This window comes from Cavia porcellus, unplaced genomic scaffold (assembly GCF_034190915.1).
Source record: "Cavia porcellus strain 051 isolate PalLab524CR breed Dunkin Hartley unplaced genomic scaffold, mCavPor4.1 scaffold_11, whole genome shotgun sequence".
Taxonomy (NCBI): domain Eukaryota; kingdom Metazoa; phylum Chordata; class Mammalia; order Rodentia; family Caviidae; genus Cavia; species Cavia porcellus.
The window spans coordinates 980,935-1,005,206 of record NW_026947494.1 but is presented as its reverse complement, the minus strand read 5'-3'; the positions used below and the strand labels follow the sequence as shown (position 1 = coordinate 1,005,206).

At 55.5% G+C, this 24,272-nt stretch overlaps 1 protein-coding gene and 1 long non-coding RNA gene across 4 annotated transcripts; one reads left to right on the top strand and one right to left on the bottom strand.

Annotated features, from left to right (window-relative positions):
* Positions 1–1,553: 1,553 nt before the first annotated feature.
* On the bottom strand, positions 1,554–7,727 carry LOC134478042 (uncharacterized). The gene is made up of 2 exons (XR_010050380.1): positions 7,473–7,727; positions 1,554–6,809 (listed from the first exon to the last, which is right to left on the bottom strand). It is a non-coding gene; the product is annotated as an uncharacterized LOC134478042 (long non-coding RNA).
* Positions 7,728–7,843: 116 nt separating this feature from the next.
* On the top strand, positions 7,844–23,701 carry Clptm1l (CLPTM1 like). Of its 3 annotated transcripts, none has more exons than XM_005000011.4 (17): positions 7,844–8,190; positions 8,625–8,725; positions 10,470–10,659; positions 12,499–12,644; positions 13,702–13,780; positions 15,145–15,262; positions 15,514–15,608; positions 16,183–16,267; positions 18,050–18,153; positions 18,487–18,552; positions 19,334–19,384; positions 19,836–19,918; positions 20,463–20,497; positions 20,928–20,983; positions 21,062–21,106; positions 22,047–22,162; positions 23,163–23,701. In XM_005000011.4, the coding sequence occupies exons 1-17, from the start codon at positions 8,029–8,031 to the stop codon at positions 23,245–23,247; spliced, it is 1,617 nt and encodes a 538-aa protein (XP_005000068.1). In that variant the 5' UTR covers positions 7,844–8,028; the 3' UTR covers positions 23,248–23,701. The 3 variants fall into 3 exon arrangements, with proteins under 3 accessions (XP_005000068.1, XP_003462141.1, XP_063114002.1); XM_003462093.5 differs by having other exon boundaries at positions 12,496–12,644; XM_063257932.1 differs by lacking the exon at positions 19,334–19,384 and having other exon boundaries at positions 12,496–12,644.
* Positions 23,702–24,272: the final 571 nt, after the last annotated feature.

Below are 24,272 nucleotides of genomic sequence, written 5' to 3'. Positions count from 1 at the left end.
CACCATGCTGACTCAGGTCAGCTGGTGTCAAGTTGACCGCCAGTTTCCAACTCACCAGAGGTGGACTATACATAGGAAGAAGAGGGAGGTGGGCCACATCAAGAGAGGAAGGAGATGCATGCACAGGTGGGGGGAGGTGGGCCACATGACACCAAAAGCCATGTCCAACTGTCTTCCAAAAATGGGGAGGCGTCAGGACATCAACTCTTGTCCCATAGAATCAGCTGCACAGAGAGACTGGTGAGAAAACCTCAAGACCTCTGGTGAAAGGCAGGTAGACTTCTAACAAAATGTGCTGAGGAAGAATGTAAATGGAGACCTCCAGAACAGCGTGCTATGTCCCTGGTGTTCTGAGGGGACCAATCCACGCACCTCTGCAAGGTGCACCTGGCCAAGGAAGGGGGAACCAGGTGCCACCCGGCTCAGGGCTGAGGAGCATTCTCGGCAGGCCTCTGCAGGACCTGCTGGTGCACTAACCGGACCCAAAGCCAAATGAAAACCCAGTGGCTCTCTTGAAGATGCAGGTGGAAAGGGATGCAACTGCACAGCTTCTCTTCTTGCGGTTTCTCCCTCAAACAGCATTGCTTTTTACTGTTCAATGACATTCTCAACAAGGAAAAATCTACCATCACAGAAAAGTGTGGTGCCTTCTCTAAAACTTCAATGTAGATCTATGCACAGATCCACAGAAGAGATCATGGACTGGAAGGGACACCCACATGGAGTGAACTGCAGCCAGGACAGAGCACTGGCCCACAAGGTGCCTATCAGCAGATGAATGTGTAAGGAGAACCTGATCTATATCTTAGGGTCTACATCCAAAATGTACCCCTATGGTTCACACTCAGAGGTGGGGCCTCAGTGGAAGCAGTCACTGATCCATGGCCTGGGTGTGCTCTGGTCCCCAGCTCCTCCCTTCCCTCTTTGCTTCCTAGCCGCCATGGGATGAGCAGTTCTCCTCCACCAGGCCGTTTCTGCCTTGGAGCCAGCTCTCCATGAACTGAACCCTCTGGAACCATGAATCCTTTAAATCACAGGTGGTGGGTATTTCACCTCAGCAACAGCAACAGTAACAAATACACATCATGGAACACAATTCAACCATAAAAAGGGTGAAATCTGGTCACTGGTGACAGCATGGTTGGAACTAGGAGGATCACAGTCCTGATGCCAGGTTCAGAAAGACCAGATGCTCCAGATGGGACTCACACAAGGAATCTAAGAGAGTTGATCTCATAGATGTTGAGAATGGAGTGGTGGCTCCCAGATACTGGGGAGGGGAGAGGTTGATCCACGGGTACAACAGGAGCAAGAAGCCCTGGGGTGCCATAGTGCAGGATAGTGACTGCAGGCAGGGAGGGTGACTGGATTCCCGAACACTGGAAGATAGGACTCAGAGAGTTCTCAGCACATAGTAATGATCAGTATCCCAGAAGACAGACATAGACAGCTGACCTGGACACAACACAGCTTGTCAAGAGTCTCATGTGATGCCCCACAAAGTGTGCTGTCGATGTCGCTCCCGGCCGGCAGGAAAGACACACGACAAGGTCTGGCGGTGGTCAGGCTTTTCTTTATTCTCTCCTTATACAGTCTGCCCCGAAGCCTCTACCGGTCCGCTCTCCGCGGCTCCTTCCGTGCTTCAGTCTGCCCCGAAGCCTCTACCGGTCCGCTCCCCGCGGCTCCTTCCGTGCTTCAGTCTCTCTCTCGGGGGTGGAGGCACTGGCTATATATAGGATTAATAGCTAGGCAGACTACCCTGTGAGGCGGGAACTTAGTGGGGTGATAAGAAACAGGTGCCACACAGGCGGGCTCGATGAGAGGGGTAATCTAGCTCAGGCTTTTGTACTTTCCCACAGGCCTCGCAATCACCGCGTCTGATGACTTGACAGTGCCACGGCTCCCAACAGTGTGCAATTATCCTGGGCCAATTTAATTTTTTACTTAAAAACCCCAAAATTTAGAGTCAGCATCATGGACTTGACATTCACCTTTATGTGTGCATCAAACCTGCACCCTGAGTCTGCAGAGGCCCTGCTGGGTGTCAGAGGCAGTCTGCGCTCACAATGTCCCTCGGAAGCCACCTCGAAATTGTCACCTGTCCCTGCCTCTCTGCCCTGTGCCCTGGCCCCTGTGGCCCTCTCTGCCTGAGGTCTGGCTTGAATGAAGGCTCTCACTATCCAGCTGTAGGTGTGACACGCTGCCTGTCCTTGCCCACATATCCTGCAGTGGGTTCATGGATTCTGTGCCCATGAGGCGAGAGCCAAAGTCTAGAGACCGTGGAGCCTCTGGGACAAAAGGGCTTCAGAAGCCCAGACAGTGGGCTCTAGGAAAGGCCCACAGATCCAAGCCATGTCCTGCACTGCATAGGCCAACACTCACCACGAACGAGTCTGCCGGACCTGGGGGCCGAGAGCATCTTCTCAGGAAAATTTGGGGAAGAGCAGCATAATTGTCCACCAGTGACAGACAAGAGTGGGGAGAATCACGTGCTCAGCAGGGAAGGCCAGGACAGTCAGGGGTGGGCAAGTCCAGGCCTCAACACAGGCAGCACAAGGCACAGCCTCCTGATGCCAGCTGGCCTCTCCAGCCTCAGCCGCATGACTCCAGAGGACACCTCGGGCCTCTCTTACCTCCTGGGTGCCATGAAGGCTCCATGGAGCAGGCAGCATGAGCACTGCATCTCTATGCTGCTCACACCCACCTGGCCCTGCAGACCTCAATGGCAAAACACCAGCTCAGAGACAGAATCATGAGAATTTGAGGGTGGAGCCTTACGGCCTAAATGGGAAGCAGCCTGCCCACAGGACCCGAGTTGGAGCCCCAGCCTACGAAGAGGATGCCCTGCCTTCCCATCTGGAAACCCACAGCAACAAGGAACCCTGGCCAGGCTCCCTCATAGCCAAGAGGGTCTGACACCAGGGCTGGACTTATCCTTCTGCCGGCATGGTCCGAGAAAGCCAGAGATTGCCCTTGATCCCCTGTGCTGGTGCCACCACCTCCACAGCACTGGACTCCCCTGCAGGTAGCTTCGTCTCCTCACTTTGGCCCCAGTGCTGTGAGTTACATAACTGTGCCCCAGCTCACACGGAAGCAGTCAGGTGCAGTCCTCACACTCAGCTTATCCCAGGGACAAGACCTGTCTACCTGGAGACATCTCACTTACAGAAAGCCTGCCAGGAGCTCTACATGCACGTGGCCTGACCCGGGAGCCCTCCTGTGGTGCTGTGCAAGCAGGCATGGTGTAGTCAGGGTCGGTCCTGGAAGACGCCCTGTTCCATGTCCCTCCGATGCTGCAGCCTCCCCGGAACCAGAGCCGCTGCCCATCTCCAGTAGGAGCCACTGCCATGGTCCCTCCTGCCATACCACCAGCCCCTCCTCACCAAGGGCCACTGTGGCTGAATGTGGCCGGGTACTGTGTCCCCATCTTTAGAGGAGGAGAGGACACTACTAAGGACCCCCTGCTTCTCCCTCTGTCCTGCAGGAGGCCCTCTGCCCTTGGACCTGAGACACAGCCATCAGGGCTGCCCACCTGTCCCTGTGGAACCTCCCTTGACCCGGCACCCTGCCTGCGGCCTGCCTCCTCCTGGCAGCCAGAGGCCTGGGGCCTGCACCCTTCAGGCAGTGCTGCCTTTGAGCACACTTTTGAGGGCAGGTGGGCAGCTCTGTGGGGTCATCGCTGGACCCCAGTGTGGGTTTGGTGAAAACCCTTCCCTGCCTGAGTTTCCTCATCCACCCAACTGCAGCCCTGCATTCCTGCCCTGTGGTCACCACAGCCACTGAGTGGGCCCACTGGAAGGGGTCCTCATGTGCCTCCTCTCAGGTGCACCCCATGCCAGAATAGCTGCTCTGCTTCCTGTGAGTGCCTGGGCAGGTAAGCGCCCTTGTCCCCAGCCACATCTCCTTGCCCTTCAGAGGCTTTTCCATGGCGGGGAAAGTGCTCTGCACTCTGGCTCCAGCACTCATGCTGGCAGCTCCAGGCCGTCATTACCGTGCTCATCAAGGGGGCAATTACAGCCACAGCAGAAGCAAGCTGGCACCCCGGGATCAGCAGGAGATTGGGTGGAACAGCCTGGCAAATGGCTCCCCCACCTGCCCAGGAAGAGCCGCCTCTGAGAGCTCACCAGCTGTCAGGAGCTGTTTAGCTCCCATGGGTGCCAGAGAATATCATCTATTATTTGTTCAAAAATAAGTTTCTTGAGGTAACAGCAAAGCCCACAGAACTAAGTCCCACTGTGGGAGGCCAGCCGACTTTTTGTACGATAATCACAGGGCTCATGTGTGCTACAGCAGAAACCCACAATCTCATTGATTTTTCCTCCTGGGGAATTGGACCGTCGATGAGGGCAATTGCCTTGGAGGACCAGCAGCAACCGTTCTGCAGCCAGCATTGAGCCAGCAGAATCTAAACATCCAGATCTGAATGCCAGGAGAGCCACTCTCCACTCTACGGCCACCAATCTGCAAGCAGACATTTCTTCGGCATCTCTCTGAGCTATCCATAGAACACAGCAGGGCAGAGAGCCACTGACCCACGGCTGCCAGCACTAGCCTCAGATCACAGGGTGAAGTTAAGGCCGGGGCGGGGCCCAGCAGTTCCTGCTGCCTAAGCAGTCAGTCAGTGGGCCTTTTGTGCGTCTGCTGCCCAGTACATAGAAACAGGCTGGCCTTGGGGATCAGGGAGGCCAGCAAAGCCTAGAGACCACCTTCTGGGAACTGAGCTGTGTAGCAAGGCTGAAGCACTGAGGAGCCAGTGTACGGCTCTTTGGGAGCCCAACAGCACCACCTCTGGTGCTCTTTAAAGGCGTTGGTAAGATTTCTGCTTTCTAGCCCTTGAGTAACAACTGTGACGTGGCTCAGCAGAGGTCAAAGTCCCAAGGAGACTGAGACAGGCACCTTGTCCTTGTCCTCCTGTGGAACCTGAACAGAGTGGGGCAGGGGACATGGTCAGCCCACCCTGTAAGGAGCACATCTGCTGCAAAGTCCCTCCTCTGAGAGCCCCAGGGCCCACTGGGTTCACCAAGGATGCACACAGAATGAAACAGCACGGATCCAATTCCAGCTCTGAGAACAGCCTGGACCCTGACAGGAAAATGAGGCACTTGAGGAAATTGGGGGATGGCCCATCCCAGAGCTCCCAGGGCTCTGCAGCCCTTTCTAAGCCACCTAGATGCCACAAGACCCCGCAGGCCCCAGCTTCCCGAGCCCTCATGCTTAGAGCTGGCATTGCCTACAGTTGACTGCAGCAGGAGATGCAACCAATGCAGGGGTCTCAAGAGCACTTCAGAATAGGACAAGATGCCCCATGGGCACAGGACAGCACTGTGGAGGACAGCAGGCACACTTCGAAAAAAAGCTTGGAGCCTGCTAAGGAAGAATGTCCCTCAGGGTGAAAGGAGGTCCCTGAGGGTTTTCTGACAGGACAGTACAACTAGAGGGAAGCAGTCTGGTTAGACACCATGACAACACTGATACCAGTGGGGCTATGAACAGATCCTGTAGCTGAAAAACACCTGGGATGTGAGTGTGTGGTGCAGGGAGTCTCTGCTGGCCGACCATCCCCACCCTCAGCCCCTTTACTAAATCTGCAACTAATCCCTCCACTTGCTTGGAAAAAGCTGGTTCCCATGACCCCCTCCCCACAGCCCCTCCTGCCTCTGAAACCCCTGAGCAATAGCACTGATGTTTCAGTTAATGCCCAAGGATACTTTTGATGATGTATCCATGGGTGCTGGAGACTCAGTAGCCCAGGCTCCACCACAGAGAATAGAGCAAGGACACCAGCAACTCCAGCAGAGCAAGGTCCTGCTTTTGGCAACTCTCTGGAAGAAATGGGAAGAGCAGGTCCCTACCACAGGCTGAAATGATGCCTTTCCACCAAAAACATGAGGTGCCACCCACAGATCCCTCAAAAGTGAAGTAAGTTTCCTTCTTCCTAGACCCTGGGAGTGGGCACTGGCCATCTCATGCTAAGGAATTTTGTATTTTCCTTCAAAGTGCTTGTCCCTGGCTGGGCACAGTGGCCTGTGCCTCTACTCCCAGCATTCAGGAGGATAAGGCAGCAGGATCACTGCAAGTTTAGGGTCAGCATGGGATATACAGTGAGTTCACGGCCAGCATGGACTATATATAGAAACCCCATCGCAAAGAAAAACAAAAAACTAAAGTGCTTGTCCCTACATTGGATTCATATTGTAACACGAAACATTGTAGGGCACAGGTCGGGCAGGACCTGGGCTTTTTTAAATTTTTTTTAATCAAAAAGCAGCCTTCTGTAGGAAGACGAGCACGATCGAGGTGATTTCAGCAGTTGAAAATGGATACTGAGCAGAGGGCTGTAAATTTCGCAAGCCTACTGGATCATCCACATCAAGAGCGCATTAGACACTCCTGCTTCTCAAACTTGAAAACTGTTCTTAAGAGTCCACAAAATTGTTCCTTCTGGCTGCTACTAGAGTCCTAAGATAGAGGCTGGACTCTGGAGATCCCAAGAAATCAGTTGCCCCCAAAAATCATTAAACGAGAAAGAAGTTTCATTATTGTAGCTACAAGGGGAATATAGGGGGAGCAGATATCCTTAGCCACAACTTCAGGAAGACGGACTGGCCACTCTTAAGTTTATACAGAAAAAGAACTGAGGCCGAGAGCAAGTGTGCATAATTACACAGTAACACAGTCAACTCTGGTCTGGTTATCACTGTCCCGGTTCTGCTTCTGCAAGGCGGCTCCAGAAGAGTCCTTGGGGCCCAAAGGAACTCCGGTTCCCATGAATTGATGGCTCCAGCGCAAGGGCCCAGAAGCCTCAGTTCCTGTCAAGGAGAAATTGCTCCCGCTTAGGAGCCATCTCATTATGGTTATCAGTATTCCTGGAGCTGAAGGTGACTTGAAGTTTAGGGTGATGACTGAAGATTTCCAGGTGTGCCCCAGAAGAGTTCAGAGCAGGTCGTTTTGGCAATTAAATGTCCCTGAAAATCCTGCAAGTTTCTTAGCTACTCTTAGCTTGGTTTCTTCCATGAAGTGGGATCAAATAGGTTAGATAAAATTTGGAGACTAATAATCCTAGTTTACACAGATACTCCTCAGGTGATTAACGTGCACATGGGCAAAGCTGAGAGGGAATCTATGTCAAAATTTAAGGTAATAAAGCAGGGACACAACATGAAGGCAAGTCTGCTGAGCTTCACCCTACCTTCGCTTATGCACTGTGTATCTGCAGGACCCACAAAAGTCAGTGCTTTTTAGCAAACGCAGCCTCTACATCAAGACAGGCCAACTCAGTTTCTGACCTACTGCTGTGTGGCACCTTAGTCTTTAGAAGAGACTAAAGTTCTGGAATGAATGTCTGCTCGCCTTTTGACCACTCCGATTTTTGTGATCAACACTGTAACAACACCCCCACACACATGCGAAATCAGGTGTTTATCAGGTGGCTATGTCTCTTTTCTTAACTTTTGGACACAATCCAGACTCACCAGCAGATTCTCTGCGCCGCCCCTCCTGCTCTCGCTCCAGCCCCCATCCCCACGCGCCTGCTTGTCGCCTCTGTGGCGGAGGCTGGCCCCGGGGCGAGGATCGGCCTCCCGCGCAACCACCGTACCCTGCAGACCCCTACACCCCACTTAGCTACGCGCACACCTATGCAGCCGCCCACCTGAGGCCCCCTCAATACAGTCAAGCGCCTAGCTCCCGCGGGGCACTCTGGGAGGACGGCGCGGGAGGGTGACGTCACAACTGCGCTCCGATTTTTGAAAGCGCGTGCGCAGTTTGGGACGATTACCGCTCCTAGGGGCTCGCACGCGCGTCCACTTCCGGCAGCGGCCAGGGCCCCGGAAGCGGCGGCCGGCGAATCCTGCGGCGCCAGGTGTAGGCGGTGAGAGCATGCAGGGCGGTCGGCGGCCCGCGCGCGGCGCGTTCGTTCCCCCGCGACGGTGGCGGCGACGCGCGGTGGCTCTTTCGTGAGCGGCGGCCGGGGCGGCCGGCTGCAAGGGGCGGGCGGGGCGGCGCACTCGGCCGGCGGACGGCGGCGCCATGTGGAGCGGCCGCAGCTCCTTCACCAGCTTGGTGGTGGGCGTGTTCGTCGTGTACGTGGTGCACACCTGCTGGGTCATGTATGGCATCGTCTACACCCGCCCGTGCACTGGCGACACCAACTGCATCCAGCCGTACCTGGCGCGGCGGCCCAAGCTGCAGGTGAGCGCTGCGGACCAGGCCGGGCCAGGCGGGTGTGAGCTGGCCACCTGTCACCGGTACCACTGTCCGGCGTCCTGGTGGCTCCAATGAAAGTATGCTTGGGTTCTCCTAGACTGTGTGCTATGGGCTCCAGGTGCTGCCCCTGATCACTCGTGTCAATGCCTGGAGTGCTGACGCGGCTCCTCCTGGCCCCCTGTGTTGTCGGCACCCCTAGGTGCTGTTCCCTGTGACTCCCACCAGGCAGTTTATGCCCAGCCTGTGATCTTCACCAGCTTCGCAGTCTAGCATGTACCTCCTCTGTAGCAGACACGCCAGACCCCTCCCCAGTCTGGAACTCCGCCTCTGGGGGTCCATCAGATCATCTGCTCTCTGGACTGGGGGATGTATTGTCTGCCAGGTGCCTCAGAGGCTAACTTTTTCACCATCTTTTCCAGTTGAGCGTGTATACTACTACAAGGTCCAGCCTTGGTGCCGAGAACAATGTGGACTTGGTCTTGAACGTAGAAGACTTTGACGTGGAGTCCAAATTTGAAAGGTGATGCATTATGTTAGCATGTGGTGCATCACATTCAGACTGAAAGCAGCAGGTGGTGGACTTGTCACTTAGGAAATAGCTCATGCGCTTGCCTGATGGTTTTGTAGACACACAGCTGGGAAATCACTAGAGAAGCAGGTGTCACATTCTATCTGGTGAAGTAGTTCCCTTGAGTTATGAACAAGAGAAATGAGATAAAGGTGGAAAAAAGAATTGTGTAGAAAATTAGAAAAGATCAGACATTGTCCACATATGTTAACTCTTACTGTACAGTTTACCATCTCATGCAATTTTTTACCTTTTAAAAAAGTTCAGTCAAGAAGCCAGATATGGGACACTCAGGAGGCTGAGGCAGGAGGATTGCCCTGAATTTGAGGCTTCCATGGGCTACATAGTGAGTTTAAGGCTAACCTGAATTACATAGCAAGACCCTGTCTCAAAATTTTAAAAAGTTCACTGGGCATGGTGACACATGCCTGTAATCCCAGCGCTTGGAGGCTTGAGGCAGGAGGATCACCAGCTTGGGTTCCATAGTAGGTTCAAGTCCAGCCTGAACTGCAAAAAACAAAACAAAAAAACAGTTCATCAAGAGTGATGTTAAAAGCGATCTGCTAGTCAAGATCCCGCCCTCTCCCATCTACACTGCCTGGAGATGTCAGATGTGTTCTAAGTGGCCAGTCCTCCCTGGCTGGCTGCCACCTTGCACTGGGTGAGCAGCGCCTTGTCAGCCAGCCTAGTTCCACCTGGCCATTTAGCTTCCCTGGACGAGTGAAGGCCCATTCTGAGGTTCTTGAAGTGTGGCTGAAGAGGGCTGGCCCATGTCTGTTCAGTGCTAGCACTTGTCAGGGCTCAGATGTGTCCCCAGGTGAGCTCTGTTTCCTAGCTGTGACCACTTCTGTGTCAGACCCATGCAGGTTTTGCAGGTCAGATAGTGAGGGCCTCAGTTTCTGATCCTGGAAGAGGAGTGTATTGGTGCAACTGTTCCCGAGCCTGCCCCAGAGCATGTGCTCACCGGAAACACCTCCATGGGTGGGGAGATCCATCTGTGTGTGGGGCAAGACATCCAGCACTGCAGTGTGTTTCTCTTTGCAGCAGGGCCTGCTCAGAGCTCTGGCAGTGGAGCTGCAGAAGAGGCAAGAGGAAGCAGGATCCTCTGTGGTCAGAGGATTGGGAGGTGTTTCTGGGGATATGTGCAGTGCTCGAGTGGTCCCCACTCAGTTTGAGAGTCATGGCCAGTTTGAGGCTGGAAACTCTTGTCTCTCGTGGTTACAGTCTGCTGTCTTTTCTTTAAAAATATGACAGAAACCAAAGACCACCCACCCACACTGAATATTTCTGAGCATTCTTTGTTATGCAAGGAAGCATTTGCCGCACACATGCAGTTGTTCTAACTTTGAGAGCCTGGGGTCTGGCCTCGTGAGTTTTGAGTTGTATTGCTTGGGGCTCAGGAAATCAGCTGGTCTCTTGCCCATCCTCTCCAGCAAGGTAGTGAAATGTCTGACCCTCATGAGGTGGAGGTGGCAGTTCTGGTTGTCACCTTCTGTTGGAGGTGCCCGTGCTCCTCCAAATGCTCAGGGCATGTCTGAGTAAAGTCATGGGCAGGTGGGTTTTGTTTTTAGCTGTCTGAGCTAAAATTAGTTAAGGTGGGACAACATTGTCTCTGTGGACATTTGAGTAACGTGCATGTTTGTGTAAACAGACACCAAGATACACATTTTTGAGATGACCTTTTCTTCTGTTTTAGAACAGTTAATGTTTCTGTACCAAAGAAAACCCGAAACAACGGGACGCTATATGCCTACATTTTCCTGCATCATGCTGGGATTCTGCCCTGGCATGATGGGAAACAGGTGCACCTGGTCAGTCCTCTGACCACCTACATGGTCCCCAAGCCAGAGGAAGTCAACCTGCTCACGGGGGAGTCTGCTGTACAGGTAGGAACCTCATGGAGTGCCCACAGCCGGCACTGAGCTCGCGTCTCCCACTCAGAGTGTGCATGTGTGTGTCCCACGGCAGCTTGTGGGGGGGCTCCAGTGCTGGAGAGTGGAGCGATTGAATGTGCACTTTTCCCTGCACAACTTCCAATAGGTCTGTAGATGAATGCTACCAAGGACTGATCAGAACAACAGGGAATAAAGAAAAGCAGAGACAATCTTGAAGGTACAGGTGGACTGGCTTGACAACCTCTGTGTTGGCTTATTTTTATAAGCAAGAAGCACAGGGAGAGGGGTGTGGCCCGTGTTTCACAAATAGCAACTATAAAGAGTGAGAAGGTGGGGCTGGGGATTTAGCTCAGCGGCGTAAGTGCCTGCCTGACAAGCGCGAGGTCGTGAATTTGATCCTCAGTATCAAAAAAAAGGAATGAGAAATGAGGAGTAAGTTAACAGGGAGCCAGATGTTCGCTGTACCCTGTGTATTGATAGCTGTCCTCAGCAGGTGCTGTCTTGCTTTAGGATTGCCAGGTTATCAGCCTTCCACCCGTAGCCAGGCAGCACGAGGCCTTCTGTGCCCCTTCCTGCTCCTGAGGTGAGACAGCACCACCTGAGGACTGTGAGACCTGAGCTACGTGGTGTAGTCCTCCAAAAAGTTCCATATCAAATCGGGGATGTCCAGTTTAAGTGACTACTAGCACTCTTTACCCACATTACCTCTCAGGCCACAGGTCCTCTGCATCTCCAGAACAGGGCCTATGTCCCTCTGCTTGTAGTCCCTGCTGTGGCACAGGAGACTGGACAGCTGGACATTAATTCTGAGCTCATAACCCGAGACTGTAGAAGGCTACAGGCATGAGTTCCATTTTGTTTACTGGTTGAAAGCTGTGTGTGCAGAGAATAACTGGAAATCACGAAAGTGTGATTCTTGGGGCCACAAACAAAACAAGGGAAAGCTCATCTGTATCAAACGGAGTGGAAGCGGAAGCGAGCTGATTCACAAAGGTGCAGCGGCTCCCAGGAAGCGGTCTCCATGTGTTCCTGGCACAGGAAATGGGTATCTCAGGGGAAGGGCAGGCTTTGAAAACCCTCTCCCAGCTGGCCCTTACTTGCTTTGTATCCTTGGGAGGAGCCCTCATCTCTACCAGTCTCCTTGGAGACAGTGGTCCTCCTGGGACCTTGTATGGGGGTTCCTGGAGGGCGAGTGTGTCGTGATGGGTGTGTGCAGTAGCCTCTGGGGTGTGGCAGAGGTGCCCTGGCCTCTTGGAAGACCCTGTAGTGTAAAGTGTCACAGGTAAATGATTCTTAGGAAGGGTGATACAGTGCTGCTTTGAGAACAGTCGGCTATTGGGCTAGGGATTTAGCTCAGCAGCATAAGCGCCTGTCTTGCAAGCAGGCAGTTGTGAGTTCGATCCCCGGTACCGATAAAAAGGAAAAGGACAAAAAAAAAAAGAGAGAACAGTCGGCTGTCTGTGATGAGCAGGGTTGTCCTGGTGCTTTGTTTCTGAGCTGAGTTTATTTAGAGTTCATGCCAGTCCTCGCCTGGCTTCTCGCAGACCATGGTGGTAGCTGGCTTGGCAGTGCCTCCATGCAGTCTCACAGCCCTGCCCCTCTCACTGTGTCACTAGGGTCCCTGAGCTCTGCCTCCAAACCCCCAGAGAGCCTGCTTAGTCCAACAGTCCTGCAGCAGAGTCAGGATGACTCTTGGCCACGTGACTATGGAACAGGAACCATGCGACCAGAACCAGGGAACCCGCAGCCTGGGGCCTCACGGCACCCTGCTAGGCTCACTGAGCCTAGCTTGGCATCTGCCCAGTGTGGGTGGTTTCTCTCTTGCAGCAGCAGATGGAGGCTGAGAAGAAGCCATCGAGTGCCCTGGACGAGCCCATCTCTCACTGGAGACCCAGGCTAACGCTGAACGTGATGGTGGACGACTTTGTCTTCGATGGATCCTCGCTGCCTGCCGATGTGCACCGGTACATGAAAATGTGAGTGTCTCTGGGCCCTGCTGGGTGACATGACACTGTGCGAGGAGCCTCTAGACCTGGGCCAGCAACTCCCAGGCAGTGTGGACCACACCTGTGCCCTGGCGTTGCCTACAGCCTCCAGGCCCTTGCCCACCTCCTCACCACCCCTGACCCCCTACTGATCGAGGCCCTCAAGCCTGGGAGGAGGGGGAGCTCCAGCAGGTGCCCCTCGACCTTTGCCCTCAGTGGAGATGTCCAAGGTTGCAAATGGCCAGGTGTGAGTGGGTGTGGCCCCTCTTCAATAGTGACTTGGCCCCGTGTCTGGCCGCCTGAGCCAGGAAGCACAGGGAGGTTTTTACTTGATTCTTCTAAATATGCTGAAGAATCTGTCTTTTTTAAAATCAGTACTAGGGATTGAACTCAGGACCGCCTGCTTACAAGGCAGGTGCTTATGCTGCTGAGCTAAATCCCCAGCCCGGAGAATCTGTCTTTAGATCACGACCTCGAGTCACATGCCATCGTGTGTTAAATGTCACTGTTGATGTGGGGGGCAGACGCGTGTTGTCCCTTTCCCACACTCAGGGAGCCCCATGTTGAAACCACGCAGCTTAGGAGTTGGCCCAGTGAGGCCCCGTGGTGCTGTCACAGGGTGTTTTCTTCTTCAGACTACCTCTTACTTATGAGCATATAATTTGCCCACTCAGCTCAAAGCATAAAAGGGACAGAAAGCCCATTTGGTGGGGCACCCCTACCTGTCCCTGGTTTCCAGCAGGGCAGCACACATCCTTCTTGGAGTAGCAAAGGGTGTTGTTCTGCTCCCAGCTGCCTCATGGGTCATTCTGTGTCAGCGCACAGATGGGCCCAGCCCTGTGTGTCACTGTGCCCCTGGTACCCCTAGCCCTGGAGCCTGTAGGGGGTTCCCATCTTACTGCATGTCACCCCATCGCTGTGGGGAAAGTCTGTATTACAGTGCCCAAGATGCAGTCAGGCGACAGGAACTGGAGTAGCTTCCTGGGCCCAGGTTCTGCACGCAGGTGCAGCGGTGCACACTGACAAGGGTGCTATGCTTCTGCTCCAGGATCCAGCTGGGGAAGACGGTGCACTACCTTCCCATCCTGTTCATTGACCAGCTGAGCAACCGCGTGAAGGACTTGATGGTGAGCTGGGATTGTCCTTGGTGGCACGAGAGAGGTGGCCTCCAGGAGCAAAGTGGCTGTGGTCCTGACCCCGTCTTCCTCAAGCGCAGGTGCTCTGTCCAAACAGCTCCTCTGGATCCGTTCAGAAGCACCTGGCACAGTGGCCTCCCCAGTGGGGGCCCCGCCCAAAGGTGGCTGTGGCTCCTGGGGTGAGGCGAGGCTGAGAAGTGGAGAGAGGCAGGCGTTCCAGGCACCAAGAGCAGCAGAAGAGGCCAGCTGACCTTTGGCTGGGCACGGGAGTGCTGATGGCTAATGTTTAACAGCACTCCTTGTTTCACAGCTGGGGTTCTGGGCAAGGCTGCGCTCTGGCTGAGGTCCCTGTGAGGAGGGCACGTGAGGGTACCTGCTGTCGGGAATGGGGTGGAGCCGATGCTGGAGTGAGGTGCTTGCCTTGGTGCACAGGTCCCGTGTGGGTGACAGACTCTGTAGATGTCTGCTCAGGCCCCAGGGCACCAGGCTGGCCATGCTACTGTCCTGGCTGCCTGCTGCACCTGTGTGACCTGCAGGCCAGGTGGGGTGATGGCTCTATTCCCAGCCCCATCTTTCTCCAACTCAGTTTCCCTTTGCTCCTCATGGCCCATGCTGCAGTGCATTTGCAATGCCGAGGGCACTTGGACTCTGCTGGAACAGGGAGGCAGCACCACACAACCCTGGGCCAAGGGCATGTGGGCTCTGCAGCAGCAGATGGTGTGGTGCAGTGCAGGCTTCTGGGAGCTCCGTGTGCAAGGCCTGCAGGAAACAGGCCCAGTGCTGTCTGCAGCAGGTGTCCTGGGAGGAGGCTCGAGGCAGCACCTGCAGATCCCTGCATGCTGAGGGAGGCTGGCATTGGCATGGCCACGACCCTCAGGTCTGGGACAGCCTTGTCCTGACTCAGGAGAAGTTCTGTCATAGCAGGCTTTGCCTGAGCCATGTGACTTCCTAGAGCAGTGCCAACACAGGACAGCCACATCCCCAGGGTAGTGCAGCCAGCAGGCAGGGAAGTACCACCTTGCAAAGTGGCATCCCTGGAATGGGTGGCCTGAGGGTCCCCAGTGCCTGCTACCCCCCTGCAGTAAAGCCTCCACATGGTGGTGCCCACACCAGCATCCCGTGGTACTGTGCTCTGTGTGGAGCGTGGTGCCAGTGTGCATGTCTGTGCCCTGGGGCAATTGCCACCCCTTGAGACACCATGGATATAGGAGGCAGGGCCGTGCAGGATGGGGTGGGCTGGGACCCCCTGGACCTCACAGGCTGTCAGAAAGCCGTGCGTGACCACAGCCACTCCAGATCCCCACCTGAGCATTCAGCCCCCAGGCCTGGTCCTCACCACGCTGCTGTCCCAACAGGTCATCAACCGCTCCACCACCGAGCTGCCGCTCACCGTGTCCTATGACAAGATCTCGCTGGGGCGGCTGCGCTTCTGGATTCACATGCAGGACGCTGTGTATTCCCTGCAGCAGTTCGGTGGGTTCCCCAGTGCCCTCTGTCACGGACCCCAGCCCGTGTGCCTCCGCCTGGGTAGGGCTTGTCCACATTCCCCGGGAGGAGGTCTCAGCATCCCACCTCCATCTGCCTCTGCGAAAGTCCCTTGTGGGTGTTTGGAAGTTTGCCTTCTTTGGAACATGGTGCTTTGCATACCGAGGTCAGGTCAGGTACAGTCTCACTGTCAGCGCAGTTGGGTTCTTTGCATCTGTGCGTGTGTTCCTCCTTGGCAGGGTTTTCAGAGAAGGACGCGGATGAAGTGAAGGGCATTTTTGTGGATACCAACTTGTACTTCTTGGCGCTGACTTTTTTTGTTGCGGCTTTCCACGTGAGTGGGCGCTTGAGGCACAGGCCCTACAGCTGTGGTCCCAAGGGCTCTCCCGGTCAGAGAAGGTGACCCTCCCCTGGCACTGGAGGCCATTTTTCAAAAGAGCAAAGTACTTGAGGCAGCCAGAGCCAAGTGGCCTTGCAGGGTGTAAAGCCAGCTGCTCTCAGCTAGGAAGGCTTCCCTGTGTGTGCAGCCAGGCCCTGCAGGTGCCCAGGTTCTGGGAAGCTGGCACATGCGGTTGGGGGTTAGAATAGGATCACTGGAGCCCGAGTTGCCCTGAGTCGGGAATAAACATCAGTGTGTGTTTAGGAGTGGAGCCCCCAGGGATGAGCTAGTGCTGAGCGGGTACCTGGGGTTGTGGGGTGGAAGAAGGCACCTGACACACGAGCATGGGCAATACCCACTGAGGCCCCTGCCTTCCAGGGCCCTGGCTTAGGGAGCAGATGCAGGCTGTGTCCTACAGGATGTGGCGTGTCCTGCCAGCCTTGTTGGGTCCAGCCTGCTTACAGGCTTGCCTGGTGGCTACACATGACGGAGCTATTCAGGATACAGACTGCTGGCCTGTGTTTTGCAGCTGCTGTTTGATTTTCTGGCATTTAAGAATGACATCAGTTTCTGGAAGAAAAAAAAGAGCATGATTGGAATGTCCACCAAAGCAGGTAGGCCTGGAGTGGTTCGGCCCACACTCCGACGTCCTCTGATGGCTTCTGGGGACCCTGTGACCTGACTGTGCTCCCTGGGGAGGTGGGTTTTGCCTGGCATCTGAGGCCACATACTGTCCCACTGATCACAGGTGTGCCTCAGAAGCCCAGGGGTGTGGTGAGAGACAGTCCTGGTGTGCAGGCCACAGGGCAGGGCTCCATCTGGGACCCTTCAGTGTGTGTGGAGGCTGGGGGCGATCTCTCAGCCTGATTGCTCCTGCTTGCTGAGCAGCAGGGGCGGTGGCTGGGCCAGCAGAGGCAGGGTGGACACAGGCATGCAAAGGGACAGGCAGGGCATGTCCAGTCCTTCCTATGTCAGGTAGAAGTTGGGGTGAGGTCCTGGAGACTGCTGAATGTCCACCAGCAGAGAATAGGCAAGGGAAATGCGGTATTTCTGTGTGATGGAGTACTGCTGTGCCATGAGGAATGGTGAGAAGGGGGTGGCCTGAGAACGTGAAGTTACGTGAGACAGGCAGACACACTGACTGGCTGTCACACGGCGTCTGTTACATAAGGAACTCAGCACCAGGGAGCGTACCCTATGTAGAGCAAAATAGAAGGCAGGTAAGGAGGAGGCCAGATGATTCTAGGGATTATCTGGTATCTCGTTTCAAGAATACTTCAACATGGGGCTGGGGATTTAGCTCAGCAGCATAAGCACCTGCCTTGCAAGCAGGCAGTCGTGAGTTTGATCCCTGGTACTGATAGAAAGTTAAGAATACTTCAGCATGTATGCTAATTTGTTTCTAATTTCATTTACTAGTTACTAATTTGTTTCGTTACTAGTTTCTCATAGTTCATTGGAAAGCAAGCTTTGCAGGCTTTGGTGTTTGTTTCTCTTCTGTAAGAAGCCTTTTTGTCTCATACTCTGAGTAGCTACTTAAAGACAATGATAACACAGTATATTAACTTTCATTATTCTCTTATTTGGCTTTGAAATTTTTAACTTTTCATAAAGCATCATGGAAAGGATAATTACTAAAGACACTATAGATTATAGCATTATTATGTAAGGAAATAACTCATAAAATAACAAAATTGAAATGATTTATTATGTTAGGAGCTCAGAGTCACTGGGATATAATTATTTGGTGTAAAATGGACGTCTCTTTTCAAGAAAATGGAATTCTTTTTGATGGTTAAAGCAGCAGGCAGCATGGTGGCACACGCCTATAACCCGGCACTCAGAAGGAGGAGGCGGGGGATTGCTGAGAGTTTGAAGTCAGCCTGAACTAATTGACCTCATCTCACAAAAGCAAAACTATGTTGAATTTGGCTGCAGGGCTTGGACCCACACAGGTCTCCTAGGAAGCTGGCCAGCATCTGTGGCCTAGCACCTCCATGCTCCAAGCCTTGCAGAGGACAGAACACATAGGGAGGTTTCAGAGTGCGACTGGAGAGGGAAAAGGTGCAGCTTAGCGAGGAAACGCAGCTGCTCAGCAGAGTCAGGAGGGGAGAGGGCGGGGAACCAGCCGTGAGCACTCACAGGCCTCTGGGCCGCCTGCTGCTGGCAGCTGTGTGGCGCTTCCTGATCCGGAGTGCTTTCCAGAGCCATGTAGTTACTCGCTGTTACTCTTGGTTTTGGAGGTGCTGGGGTGAACCAGCTGTCATGTGCTGAGCCCACTCTGTCCGCACAGCTCCTCTGTGCAGGACTGCAGGCTAGGCATAGGAGGCTTCATGGTGGGAGGGCAGGGTGTGTGCAGGTGTGGTGACCCCGCCCTCCCACGCCTGTGTCCCCAGTTCTCTGGCGCTGCTTCAGCACTGTGGTCATCTTCCTGTTCCTGCTGGACGAGCAGACGAGCCTGCTGGTACTGGTTCCGGCCGGCATCGGGGCCGCCATTGAGGTGAGTCCTGAGCTGCCTTGGTCAGCAGCTGTGAGCCTAAAGGGCTCGATCACAGGTGCCATCCAGGGACTGGCAAGTGTGGTGCTAGGGCAGCTGTCCCAGGTGCCTGGCCCTGTGAGCTGTATGAGCCCTGGCAAGATCAGAGATGGGGGCTGGGGATTTAGCTCAGTGGCATAAGCGCCTGCCTTGCAAAGCAGGCAGTAGTGAGTTTGATCCCTGGTACTGATGAAAAAAAAAAATCAGAGGCCGGGGGAAAGGCTCAGGACTGGGCAGGCTGGGGCAGTGGGTGCTGGCATCTGGGAATGTTGAAGGCAGTGTCCTGACTCCCCACAGCTATGGAAAGTGAAGAAGGCCTTGAAGATGACTGTGGCCTGGAGAGGCCTGAGGCCTGTGCTGCAAGTGAGTCCCGGTCCCGCCTTCCCCTCCTTCTTTTGCCAGGCTCTTAGTATTCACCAGGGATCTCGAGTCTCCGCAGTGTCCCAGCAGTGCCTGACCTTGGTGACGGGAGTTGTTTCACCCTATTTGCTGCCTGGCACCCAGGGGTGCATGTGTGGTGCTGTGGTCTCAGCCAAGACTCCCCGCCAGCTGGGCTCCTCACTGGAGCACTCCTCTATCTGCCGTGCTGTGCTCTCCAGAGCAAGGTCCGGCCCACAGGCTCGGACACCCAGCCCAGGCCAGTCAGTGATGTGCCCTCCGCAGAGCAGGCCTGAGTCCAAAGCACACAGCATTGCCCCAGGCTGGAGTGCTGGCCTTGTGTCTTGTTTTGTAGCATTGGCCCAGAGGTCCTGCACCTTGGCAGATCAGAGCCCATCAAGAGTGCTGCCTTTTGTTAGTTCTTTTGGTTTGTTTGCTTTATTTTTTGAGACAAGATCTCACTATGTAGTTTAGGCTGGTGGTCCTCCTACCTCAGCCTCCCACGTTCTGGGATTATAGGCATGTGCCCCCATGCCCAGCTGATCAGGACTGCCTCTGCATGAAGTAGTGTGGCTGCAGTGGGTGGGTGCACAGCAATGGACCCCATGGAGTGAGGCAGAGGTGACCCCACGTGGTCCTCAGCCTACAGTGAGGCCTGCTGCACTGCACTGCTGGCCACAGGCCTGGGGGGCTCAGTCAGGTGGTGTCATGATGCCTGGCCTTGCCTGGGGCACCAAGGCCAACACTGTGTCTGATCTCACCACAGTTTGGCACCTACAGTGAATCTGAGAGGAAGACTGAGGAGTATGACACGCAGGTGAGCCAGCGACACCACCTTTGTGGGAGTTGTCCCCCGAAGAGTGGCTTGGACCCCAGGAGGAAGCATGCAGAGCCTCCCAGCTCCTGGCCTTGCAGGCGCAGCACTTGGGGGTCCCAAGTGGCCTGCTGGGCTGCTGGGCTGGGGCCTGGCTTCACTCCCACCCTCCGCTGTACCGCACTGCAGAGCAGCAGGTGTAGAGGGAGCCGTGTTTCTGCACAGGAGCAGTGTTGACTGAGATGGGAAGGGAGCTCAGGTGGGGGCAAGTGTGCTGGTGGCACTGACTGTCACACACTGAGTCCCTTGTGTGTGGCCATGGCCGTGACCCTCTGCCGGGTCACTTGGGCTGTCGCTGCCCCACACATTATGGTACCTGCCTGGTTCCTGCCATCACCAGTGCACCTTCACCATATCTGCATGCGCGGTGTAAGCAGCTCCCTCTGTCCCGCAGGCCATGAAGTACCTGTCCTACCTCCTGTACCCGCTGTGTGTCGGGGGTGCTGTGTACTCGCTCCTCAACATCAAGTACAAGAGGTGGGTGGGAGCCAGCCCTGCACTCACGCCTTCCAGGCTGCAGGTGCTGGGGGCGCTGGCTTGGCGGGCAATGGCCGTGGTCCTGCTGGCCTCTGTGGGTGGAGGTCATGGAGCTCACCGTGGCCTCAGGCTCCTGGGCTCTCGAGGCACAGTCTTGGGCTGAGCTGGCTTCAAGAGCAGAGGTCGCAGAACAGGGAAGAAGAGGAAGCCGCTGCGAAGCACTGTCACACATGGTGGGCTGGGAGAGATGGGCCCAGCTCAGGCAAGGTGGAGGTGGGGCAGAGGGGTCCCAGAATGTGGGCAGGCACAGTGGGGTGCACCATGGAGCACGTGTATGGGCAGTGTGCCATGCCCGCCTTCAGTCTTGGAGGAGCCTATGTTTGCATGACTGGGCTTTGGAGCCATCCTGGTCTGGCTGGGTTCCTGGGAAGGGGCACCTAAGTGGGCACAGGGATGGGGTGCCCTAGAGACTGAGTATCCCAGAGATGAGGGATATACCTGGTGGGGCCTAGTGCCCAGGTCCCAACTCCTCCTTCCCTTCCAGCTGGTATTCATGGCTCATCAACAGCTTCGTGAACGGTGAGTCCTGGGCCCAAGTGGCTGGGCGACACTGCTCCCCATGTGCACTCTGCCCTGCTTGGCACCCAGTCCCCTCTTCCTGGCAGCAGGAGACCCAAACATCCCGATGCATCCAGGAAACTAACTCCTGGAGCTATATGACCTCAGCTATGTATGGCGTCACCTTTGTGACTCCAGGAAGCCCAGCCAGTGGACCGTGCGCAGCCCTGGGAGATGCCTACATGCACTAGGCCAGTCTCCCACAGTGGAGCACGGTGGCCTGCACAGCCCACGCCATAGTGAGTCCCAGGCAGAGTCCTCACAGACCCTGATGCCCCTCAGGGGTCAGCAGCATCACTCCCCTAAGCCACTGCCTTGGGTGTCACCATCCTATGTGTGCCATGTGGCAGGGCACACGCCCTCCCTTCTCACAGCACTGTCTGCCCCACAGGAGTCTACGCCTTCGGCTTCCTCTTTATGCTGCCCCAGCTCTTCGTGAACTATAAGGTAAGGGCCATGTACTTCCAGGCTGGGCAGGCACGTGTCCCTAGGCGCCAGACTGACCTGAGCCCTTTCCCCGTGCAGATGAAGTCGGTGGCACACCTGCCCTGGAAGGCCTTCACCTACAAGGTCAGTGCTGCCCGGCTCCCCAGCCCTCTCTGTGACAGGGTCTCACTAAGGGGTCCACACTGGCCTTGAACTTGGGGTGCACCCGCCTCAGCCTCTTCAGTAGCTGGGTTTGCTAGTGTTCGCCCCATGCTCGCCCAGCCCTATTCTTTTTCTGAGGAGGTCTTTTTTTTTTTTTTTTTTTTTTTTGGTCTTTTTCCTTTTTATTGGTACCGGGGATCGAACTCACAACTGCCTGCTTGCAAGGCAGGCGCTTATGCCACTGAGCTAAATCCCCAGCCCCTCTGAGGAGGTCTTTTAAGAAAATGTGAAGGGCTCAGAATCACCGTGGCCACTGCTGGAGAGGGTGAAAGGCTGGGGTCTTCTCCTCACCTCGTCAAAGCACGGCCACCCTTGGTGTGGGACAGTGGACCCCGGGCCCCCACTGTGCCCAGTGCCCATGCAGCACCGGCAGCATGGCAGTGTGGCCTTAGTGCACAGAGCCCCAGTGGAGCCGAGTCAGCCCAGTGTGGTTCTCCGTTTCCGAGCGTGAGGGGAAGGGCCTGGGTCCTGCTGCAGCCCTTGGTGTGAGGAGCCACACCTGCACCCCGCTACGCGCTCTGCCTCTCACTCCCTGCTTTGCTTTTGTTTCCCCCTTGGTGATGGGGGGTGGCCTCGGGGCCTTCACACTGGGTGAATCCCTAGCCCTATTTTTGTGTTTATTTTTTGAGACAGGGCCTCACTGAGTCACTCAGTGCTCAGACTGGGCTCAAACTCGAGATCCTCCTGCCCCAGCCTCTCAGAGTGCTGGGGTGACAGATGTGTGACCCCAGGCCCCACCTTGCCTCGTCGGTGTCACGGCGAAGGTACTGCACACATGTCTGCCTGGTGCAGTGCACTGCCTGGGCAGAGCAGCAGCAAGACCGCAGCCGGCTCGGCCTCATGACCTCCCCCGGCTTTGCAGGCCTTCAACACCTTCATCGATGATGTCTTTGCCTTCATCATCACCATGCCCACATCCCACCGGCTGGCCTGCTTCCGGGATGACGTGGTCTTCCTGGTCTACCTGTACCAGCGATGGTGAGTGGTAGAGCCCTGCCTGCCGGCCATGTGGGGTGAGTAGGTGCAGGTGGTGGCTGCCCACAGTGGGTTCCTGTACCAGTGTGGGATGCGCCATGGGATTGACCCACCTCATCACCTGCTTTAGGCCTGTGGCTCCCTTGGGTCTCTGCTGGTGATCCTCACCCAGGTCCACCCCAAACCTCAAGGGTGCAGTGGATCTGGCAGGGTTCACTGAGCACAGTGTCCTGCAGGTAGGGGTGTGATCTGCAGATGCATCGTACACCTGGCCCAGCTGCCCTTCCCCTCCAGAGCTGGTGTCTGGATGTCTTTGGTGCCCCTGCGGTCCTGCTCTGGCCCACAGGGTGGGGCACTGCAGGGAATTATCATGAGAGCTGCCCTCACCCTGCCGTGACCCCTGGTCCTGGGGTGAAGAAGGGGCTTCTTTCTGGGATGGATGTTACATCCCCATGGTTGGTAGCCACTGAGTGTCCAGACTTCACCTGTGTCCTTCTTCCTACCTGCCCCCTTCCTGCCATCTTGGAGGTCACCCCCCCCCAGGCAGCACCACTTATTTGCACACTTGCAGGCCACGGCCACCTTCCTCACAACCCCTCCGGCAGGGCCAAGGTCACGGCCAGGCATGGGGAGGTAGAAGGGGTTATGCAGAGCTGGATGCCACATCTTTCCCCCCTCTCCTCAGGACTGACCCCACCTGCCTCTCCTGTGGTAGCCCAGGGCGGTCAGGGTTAAAGTGACCTGTGGCCGAGTATGGAGCAGTGCTGCCTTGGGCCAGCGAGTGAAAGGACGCTGCCCCAAGAGGCAGCCTCAGGGTGGACCTCTGCCCCACCGGGCTCCCGTCCTAAGCACCAGCCCCATCAGGCCCACAGAGCAGGGGTGCACACCCCCATTCAGAGACGGGGCCTTCGAGCCTCTGCACTTCTCTGCAGCGCCCCAGTGGCTGGCCCTTACGCTCCCTGTGGCACCCAAGCTCCTGTGAGCGCCGTCTGTGTGTTTACAGGCTTTATCCTGTGGATAAGAGCAGAGTGAATGAGTTCGGGGAGTCCTACGAGGAGCAGCCCACCCCGAAGTCCCACACGGAGTGAGCACCGCAGGCAGGGCCTGCTCGCCATGAGTATTCTTGGAAGCTCTGGGAATTCCTGATGCCACCTCTTCCGAGTTGCCAAACCCTCCAGACATCTCTGTTTCTCGGAGCTCCTCTGCCTTTGGGAGGTGACGGAAGTGCCCCGGATGCCCAATCCCTGAGCCTGTTTCCTGCACAGGGGTACAACAGCACTCAGGTGGGAGCCCTGAGGGTGCTGCCTCTTAGGGCCCCTCCACCCCCTTGCCCCACTCCCGACCCTGGTGCCCTCGGAGGCGGAGGATGTGGGATTTCCATTTCGAGTTAAGTGTCCCTTATGTGAAGTTCAGTGCACATGGAAAGTTGTTCCATAGAGACTTTGGGATCAAATGGCTTTTTCCTTTTCTGTTTAAAAGTTAATTGTTTTAAAGCTTAATGTATGTATGTTTCTATTTTAAAATAAATTTCTTTGGCCGTGATGTTTTGCAACCTGGTATGATGTAGGAAAAACTTCAGATAGCTTTCCCAGGGATCAGCCCCAAGCTGGCGAACCTTTTAGAGAGCTTAGTAGTCTACACAGCCCGTTGTGCACATGTGCTATGGGGTCGCCACTCCAATTAGTCCATGGGCTCTGCCACATTACTCAGGCCACAAACCCCGCCCCTCCTGTCCCCCGACTGTGCCAGAAGGAAGGGTCAAGGCTACGCACAGCACTGCTTTCCATAGGAGAGATGCCCAGGGGAAGCGAGGCAGAAGGCAGACCCAGAGCCCAGCGGGGCTGTCCTGTGGGGTGATCGCACCCCGGCTGAGGAGCTGTTTGCAGAGGTGCGGCAAAGGCTGTGCTTGGCGCCTTTACCACCACTGTCCTGAAAGTGCAGGTCAGCCAGCAGCAGAGCAGCAGGGTTGCAAGTTGTCTATAGTTTTAGCGAAATGCTGTGAGCTGGAATGTGATTGGCTCTAGGTTTCCCCCCTGCCCTGCCTCCCAGCATAGATCTGGTCTCGGAACTAGTTCTGTGGCCAGGGAATCCAGTCCTTGTGGGATTCACTGAG